The 8,531-nt window shown below is 43.8% G+C and overlaps 1 protein-coding gene and 2 long non-coding RNA genes across 3 annotated transcripts; all 3 read left to right on the top strand.

Moving 5' to 3' along the window:
• Positions 1 to 3,874: 3,874 nt before the first annotated feature.
• LOC121857430 lies at positions 3,875 to 4,662 on the top strand. The gene is made up of 4 exons (XR_006087183.1): positions 3,875 to 3,984; positions 4,096 to 4,147; positions 4,502 to 4,563; positions 4,649 to 4,662. It is a non-coding gene; the product is annotated as an uncharacterized LOC121857430 (long non-coding RNA).
• An 833-nt stretch (positions 4,663 to 5,495) lies between these two features.
• Positions 5,496 to 6,385, top strand: LOC121857425. The gene is made up of 2 exons (XR_006087182.1): positions 5,496 to 5,563; positions 6,175 to 6,385. It is a non-coding gene; the product is annotated as an uncharacterized LOC121857425 (long non-coding RNA).
• A 297-nt stretch (positions 6,386 to 6,682) lies between these two features.
• LOC121857427 (extensin-like) lies at positions 6,683 to 7,437 on the top strand. Its single transcript, XM_042353479.1, has 2 exons — positions 6,683 to 6,963; positions 6,995 to 7,437. Exons 1-2 carry the CDS (start codon positions 6,683 to 6,685, stop codon positions 7,377 to 7,379), a joined length of 666 nt encoding a protein of 221 aa, XP_042209413.1. The 3' UTR covers positions 7,380 to 7,437.
• Positions 7,438 to 8,531: the final 1,094 nt, after the last annotated feature.

Below are 8,531 nucleotides of genomic sequence, written 5' to 3' on the forward strand. Positions count from 1 at the left end.
TAGCAACCACTAATTTTGTGTCTCATTACATGATCGTTAATGTTAGAACCTTTAGGCCTAGACAGACAGGCAGACAGACAGACAGACAGACAGACAAACAGATAGATAGATAGATAGATAGATAGATGGATAGATAGATAAATAGATAGATAGATAGACATACACTGAAACCACACAGAAAACGGACACTCCAACGTGTGTATATATATATAGGGTAATAACTATTTCCACACTAGCCACCAGAGAGAGAAACTTCGAATTATCTCTAACTTTATTCCTCTTCCTCCTACAGGTAAAGACGCTCACCTGGTCCCTTCTATTCTCAACTTCCTGGTCAACTCGCCGGAGACTAAGAAGGAGACGCTGGGACAGGTGAAGAAAATCTTAGTGGGCGGCTCCTTTACAATCGTCTGCCGTCCACGCCTTCAAGGAGAAATCAGCACTGACATATCTTTCGTCGAGGGTGATGAACGAGCCCCATTTTTTGAAGCGAAAATACTTTATAGTGTCAGGAGGGGTGGGGATGTGTGGGGTGTGGGAGGTGTGGGGTGTGTGGGGGTGTGAAGGTGTGGGTGGGGTGTGAAGGTGTGTAAGTGGGGGGAGGGTAGAGGTGTGTGGGGTGGGAAGGGGAGGGATGGGAGGTGTGTGGGGTGTGGGAAGTGGGGGGAGGGGTGTGTTGGGGTGTGGGGAGGGGGGTGGGGGGTAAGGGAGAGGTGTGGGGGGGGGAGGGGGGGGGTGGGGGGGTGGGGTGTGGGAGGGGTGTGTAAGGGGGGAGGGTGTCTGGTGGTGTGGGGTGTGTGGGGTGTGTGGGGTGGAGGTGTGGGGGTGTTTGTAGGTGTGGGGGTGTGTTGAGGTTGGGGAGGGGTGTGTTTGGGTTGTGGAGGTGGGATGTGGCGGTATGTGGAGGGATGTGGGGGTGTAGAGGGGGAGGAGTGTGTGGTGGTGTGTGGAGGTGGGGGGAGGGTTTGTGGAGGTCAGGAGGTGGGAGTGTGGAGGTCGGGGAGGTGGTGGGGGAGGGTATGGTGGGCCCACGGACCTATGGCCCATATTGCAGTCCTGTTTACACCCAACCCCTATCGCTCATATATCCATCCAACCTACAGTATGTTTGAAGCTATCCAGCGTATTAGAGTTAATGATGATGTCTGGTAACTTGTTCCACTCGTCCACTATATTTCCAAACCAATGTTTACGTATTCTCGCCTAAATCTAAATTGATCTAATTTTAAAACCATTGCCACGAGTTCGCCCCTGATGGATAGTTTGAGTACCTTTGTTATGTCCCCTGTGTTCAGCCCTGACTTCCATTTATACACCTTCATCATATCGCCCTCATTCTACGTCTCTCGAGGGAGTGCAAATTAAGATACTTTAACCTGTCTCTGTACTCAAGGTTCCTTATGCCCGGGATTAGTCTTGTCATTTCTCTGAATTTTTTCTAGGATTCTACATCCATTCTGTAGTACGGTGACCATAACTGAACTGCGTAATCCAAGTGAGATCTCACAAGCGCAAGATATAGTTTAACCTCGCTAGTCTTGTACAACCTTTTTCACAAGGACAGGGTAGGAAGAGGAGGCGTCGCATTCTTCGTCAGGGATACATTAAAATGTTGTATTAATAATTCAATAAAGGGTGAAATTGGAACCAAGTCTGTATGGGTAGAAATTGCGGAAGGAAGAGAAAACAATTATGGGAGTGATTTACAGGCCCAAGTCATGGGAAAGAAGCAGCTCAGCCCATATGGCAGGAATTTGAGTAGGGCAGCAAAATATAACAACCTGTGCATTATGGGGATTTCAACTTCAGAAATATTATGGATTAACATTGTAGGCGACTATGAATCTGAAGACTTCCTAGACGCAGTACAGGACAACTTTTTGAAACAACTAATTACAGAACCTACTAGAGGTGACAATATATTAGACCTAGTATTAACAAAAGAAAATATTATCAGAGATATCACAGTAGGGGAAGAACTAGGTAACAGTGATCACAGAGAAATCAGGTTCACCCTAAAGTGGGTGAAAGGAATCAATAAAGGCGATATAGATAAAGTTCTTATAATATCCGGGCAGGATAGGACTGTAGCAACGGATTTAAGTTGATAAGTTTATGTTTAGGAGGAGATAGGAAGGAACTGGTTCACGAATAGGGTGGTGGACGAGTGAAACAAGTTTAAACTTTGTAGTAAGTGCGAACTCCGGAAAGTTTTAAAGGAGGCTAGATAGATTCATGGATGATAGAGAGTGGTAGTAATCCTCGACAGGAGCTGCCATGCACAGACCAACCGGCCTATTGCAAACTCCTTATTTTCTTATGTTCTTGGTTTTTTATGTAACTCACACTTTGTATGAACCCAAGCACTTTGTTAGCCTTGTTTCGAGTAAATCCACATTATTGACTTGGTTTAAGAGTCCTACTTATCATTATTCCTAAATCTTTCTCACAGTCGGATTTCTCTGTAACATAGTTGTTCATCTGTTTACATCTCCTAAAATATTTATGACATAGACGAGAAGAACTAATGAACTCAGTAACGTTCTTCCATTGTTGCCAGATAAAGTTTGTTAATGCCGGTTTGTGTCATTACTGGTATAAAAGTTTTAGCGTCTCAGCCTTCCTGGATATAAATAATAATGATCAATACAGCTTCACGCAGCTTTTATTCTTCAACGGACAGGTTGGTATGACGGAGATATTGTTAACCACGCTAGTGCCAAAAGGTGGACAAGATAGGTACGATAGGCAAACTGTTGCCGAACGTGACCGCCAAGGTGGTGGACCTGGAGACGGAGAGGCATTACCAGCCAACCGGGACGGAGAGATTTGCGTCAAGACTCCCAAAACAACAAAATAATTTAATATTGCTACAGTAATTATGATAAATATTAACTGATAAGAATAAGACTGAGAAATATAAGCCACAAATAATTTGATGAGTAAGTTAAGATCATTTAGGCAGTGTTGAAGGACTTCGTGTGAGTTCGTTTACCTTCAAGTTAAGACCTGATGTGTTTTGCTGTTAACCCTGCCTGTTACACCATTAACATGAGGGATACTGTCGTCCACTCTCTACACTACAGGTACGCCACCTTCCCTCTTCCTCCCATCTTTCTCCCTTTACTCACCCATTCTCTCTCCCCTTCACTTGTCCACACACTCTCTTTTCTTCCCCGCCTCTATTTCACTCCCCATTTTTCTTTTTCCCTGACCCACTTTCTCTCCCTGTCCCACCCTCTCTCTCTCTCCTTCACCTCTCTCTCTCCCTTTCCCACTCTCTCTCTCCTGACCCACTATCTCTCCTATCCCACTGTCCCTCTCCCTGACCCACTCTCTCTCCCTATCCCACTGTCACTCTCCCAACCCATTCTCTCCTGACTCCACTCTCTCTCTCTCTCCCTGACTCACTTTCTCTCCCCACCCTCACCCTCCCCAGATACGTTAGTATCACAACAACCCAGCCGCCACTCAGGAAACCATCGACTCGAAGGATGGCTTCACTCAGGAGACGTGGGTCGCTATGATGATGAAGGCTTTTAAGATTGTTGACCGTACCAAGGAGCTAATCAATCAAGGGTTGCAGGTAAGGTCATTTCGATGGATGGGTTGTCGCAGTTGAGGTCATGATAGTCAAGAGATAGTTATGGCTCATTCAGGGTCGAAAAGTTCCTGTATATTTTTTGTTGTTGTTAATGTCATTGATATTAAGGTCAAGGTCAAGTGTTTTGTTCTAAGGTCATACAAGGTCAAGTCTTTTGTTATTAAGGTCACAAGGTCAAGTGTTTTGTTATTAAGGCCATACAGGTCAAGTGTTTGTTATTAAGGTCATACAAGGTCAAGTGTTTTGTTATTATAGTCGCGTCAGGTTTTGTTATTAAGGCCATACAAGGTCAAGTGTTTGTTCTTAAGGTCATACAAGGTCAAGTGTTTTGTTCTTAAGGTCATACAAGGTCAAGTGTTTTGTTATTAAGGTCATACAAGGTCAAGTGTTTGTTCTTAAGGTCATACACGGTCAAGTGTTTTGTTATTAAGGTCATAAGGTCAAGTGTTTTTTTAAAACAAGGTCAAGGTTTTGTTATTAAGGCCATAAAGGTCAAGTGTTTTGTTCTTAAGGTCATACAAGGTCAAGTGTTTTGTTATTAAGGTCATACAAGGTCAAGTGTTTTGTTATTAGGACATACAAGGTCAAGTGTTTGTTAAGGCCATACAAGGTCAAGTGTTTTGTTCTTAACACATACAAGGTCAAGTGTTTTGTTATTAAGGTCATACAAGGTCAAGGTTTTGTTCTTAAGGTCATACAGGTCAAGTGTTTTGTTATTAAGGTCATAAAGGTCATGTGTTTTGTTTTAAGGTCATACAAGGTCAAGTGTTTTGTTATTAAGGTCATACAAGGTCAAGTGTTTTGTTATTAAGGTCATACAAGGTCAAGTGTTTTGTTATTAAGGTCATACAAGTCAAGTGTTTTGTTCTAAGGCTCGGTCAAGTGTTTGTTATTAAGGTCATACAAGGTCATGTGTTTTGTTCTTAAGGTCATACAAGGTCAAGTGTTTTGTTATTAAGGTCATCGTCAAGTGTTTTGTTCTAAGGTCATACACGGTCAAGTGTTTTGTTATTAAGGTCATACAAGTCAGTGTTTTGTTCTAAGGTCATACAAGGTCAAGTGTTTTGTTCTCAAGGTCATACAGGTCAAGTGTTTTGTTATTAAGGCCATACAAGGTCAAGTGTTTGTTATTAAGGCCATCAAGGTCAAGTGTTTTGTTATTAAGGTCATACACGGTCATGTGTTTGTCTTGTCGGGTTTAAGAGAATTTTAGTGTTATAAACAAAGGGAGTCATTTGGAATATTATACACACCTGATCCCCCCCACACACTCCTGACCCCCACACACCTGACCCCCCACACACACTTGACCCCACCAACACCTGACACCCACGACTTGATCCTCCTCCACACACACCTGACCCCATACACACCTGACCCCCACACACACCTGACCCTCCACACACACACACACACCTGACCCCACACACACACCTGACCCCCCACACACACACACCTGACCCCACACACACACACCACCCCCCACACACCTGACCCCCACACACACACCTGATCCCCCACACACACACACCTGACCCCCACACACACACCTGACTCCCCACACACACACACACCTGACCCCCCACACACACACACCTGACCCCACACACACACACCTGACCCCACACACACACACACCTGACCCCACACACACCTGACCCCACACACACCTGACCCCTCACACACACCTGACCCCCCACACACACACACCTGACCCCACACACACACACCCACCCCACACACACACCTGACCCCTCACACACACACCTGAACTCCCTCCCACACACACCGGACCCCACACCTGAGTAATACATCTGGCTACTCAGGTCTCTGAACTTGAAGAATCATCTGCCAACATCCCGGCGTGGTGGATGGGCGTAGTGGGCGTACCGAGAGGATGGGTGAAGCTCCTAGGCGTTTATCGTGACTGAGGACAATTCACCAGGAGGATATACACAGGTAAACCCACCAAATTGAGGTGATATCTTACCTGCCGCTACGTCAGGATATAGTTGAAAGTGAGTCAATCCCAGGCATAACTGCTCATTTGGGATCATGTTATACAGTACACAGGGAGGCTACGTCCGACACTGCACTCGTCCTCGCTCATCTGTAAAGTGAAGTAACCATTCACAGCAACAATCTATAGTGAGCTTTACTTCACCACTTAATAAGCTCACTGAAGTAAACTAAACCACCTCTAAAATATTGACCCTCCCTGAAGTGTGGTTTACCTAAAACAGTTTTATCGTGTTTGTTTAAATATGCTTCTTAAATAAGCTTTTAATTTTTTTGGATAAGCTCATCAATTCTCTTAAGCTTTACATCCCTTAAGTATGCATTATATTCTCTTATATGCTTCTCCATCTCCAAGGTAAGTTTAATTTTTGTAAGTGGCTTTACTCTTAAGTAGGGTAAGGTAACTTTATTAAAGCTTCAGTTTCTTTATAAACTTCACTTCCTTTACTTAAGTAAGCTATATCCTCATCTACTTCATTAGTTAAATGCTTAATTTCCTTTCACTTAAGTAAGCTTCACCTTCTTTCTCTGAGATAAGGCTTCACTTTCAGCTTCCTGAAGCCTCGAGTCGCTCGCCATAAGCAGCTGGCGGATCTTCTTCGTTGAAGCTTTACCGAAAAACGCCACTGGGAAGCTTCGCCGGGAGCTGAAAAGATGGGTGGCAGTTGAAGCCCATGATACTATGTTCTATAGAAACCGACCCTTTAGTGAAGCCCTGGTACATATATTTTCTAGAGTCTAGTTCTTAAATGTAGCCTTGAACCTGTGTTTTATAAGAATGTCTTTAGCTGAAGCTACTGGAGAGAGTGGTGAAGCTAATTTGAAGAGAGAACCTTAGCTGAATGTGCATGTGGGGAACAGAGAACCAACGGCCGGAGACTCACAAGATGGGTTTGAGACCACGAGACATCCAGCCGATTTCTCGTCCAGAGCTAACACACATGAATGGGTGTCCGAGGTCTCTCACTAGTCGCACACATCAGTTAGGCGTACGACTGATGTGTGGAGCCCAGTTGATCCCGAACGACTGAGAAAACGGCTAAATGAGTAGGAAAGGTAATGGAAAACTTAGCAACTTCTCCCACAGCCATCTGCTTCCCCACAGCCATCTGCTCCCCCACAGCCATCTGTTCCCCACAGCTATCTGCCTCCCCACGGTCGTCTGCCCCCCCCCACAGCCACTACTTCCCCACAGCCCACATCTACTTCCCCACAGCCATCTGCCCCCCACAGTTATCTACTTCCCCACAGCCATCTGCTCCCCACAGCCATCTGCTCCCCCACAGCCATCTCCTCCCACAGTCGTCTGCCTCCCCCACAGTCATCTACTTCCCCACAGCCATCTACTCCACAGCCATCTGCTCCCCACAGCATCTACTTCCCCACAGCCATCTGCTCCCCCACAGTTATCTACTTCCCCACAGCCATCTGCTCCCCCACAGCCATCTGCTCCCCCACAGCCATCTGCTCCCCCACAGCCATCTGCTCCCCCCCAAGCCATCTGCTCCCCCACAGCCATCTGCTACCCCACAGTTATCTACTCCCCACAGCCATCTGTTCCCCACAGCCATCTGCTCCCCCACAGCCATCTGCTCCCCCACAGCCATCTGCTCCCCACAGCCATCTGCTCACAGCCGTCTGCTCCCCACAGCCGTCTGCCCCACAGCCCGTAGGGTTCCTCTGCTTAGCCTGCACAATGTCACTTGGACTATTCCTGCTCATTGTGGTACTCTTCTGCCCTAACACAGAAGCATAAATCCAAGCTCCAAATCATTCCACACAAGGGTTAGGGGTTAGGTTAGTAGTTAGGTTAGGTTAGGGTTAGGGTTTATATATATATATACATAATACATATATATATATATATATATATATATATATGGGTAGGTTAGTGTTATTAGAACTTAGAGGAGCAGGTTTCTGTTATTTTCCGGATTTATAGATTTATCTTATCACGTTTATTGTGGATTTACATGAAATATATATATATATATATATATATATATATATATATATATATATATATATATATATATATATATATACACAGAGGTGAAACCAGGTCCACAATGGTCAGGTATTAGGTTTCACCTCCTCTGTATATATACACCTTGATTCGTATTTCTCTAGTCTGTATAACTCTGAAGAGTGAATTACACGAAAGAGCTTGGGAACTTCGTGTTTTCTTCTTCTTGTGGTTATCAGCATATACCAGATCACGGGCACCTACAGTGATTTACCTATATATATATATATATATATATATATATATATATATATATATATATATATATATATATATATATATATATATAAATCTTTTTTTTTTTTTTTTTTTTTATGAAATATAACAGTCTAAGATTGCTTTTGTATCCTGGTGGTCCAGCGGCGTTCCTCGGTCACAGTCGTGGGGTCAGGTCTGAACTTGGGGTTAGGTGTTGATTGTATATATATATATATATATATTAAGTAGGTGAACTTAAGGTTTTATCCATTTCACAAGATGTATTGTGATTCGTGTAACTCTGTTTAACTAACTGGAGAACAGGTTGTTTTGATGGTGTAGCTGTTCATTCTGGGTAATATATATTAATAAACGAAGATCCGTTAAGAATAGTTTTTAATTCCCTTCCTGGGAATGGAGAAAGAGTAAAAGTAAGTTAATAAATTTAAATAAGAAATAAGGAAAATACACTTTTATTACAACTGCTCTTCAACAACTAAGGTCATTGCTGTTTAACGCTTTGATTTAACTACCGACTCCAGGGTCCCTGCTGTTTACTGTACACACAACGTAATATTTCACCCACATTTATGTAAAATACTCATCTTTGAGTTACTGGCAGTCACCTTCAACACTTGCCATCATATTCTTAATAATATTCTAACTAAGCCCGTGGGCTAATCC

Source organism: Homarus americanus, unplaced genomic scaffold (genome assembly GCF_018991925.1).
Source record: "Homarus americanus isolate GMGI-L3 unplaced genomic scaffold, GMGI_Hamer_2.0 scaffold37415, whole genome shotgun sequence".
NCBI lineage: Eukaryota > Metazoa > Arthropoda > Malacostraca > Decapoda > Nephropidae > Homarus > Homarus americanus.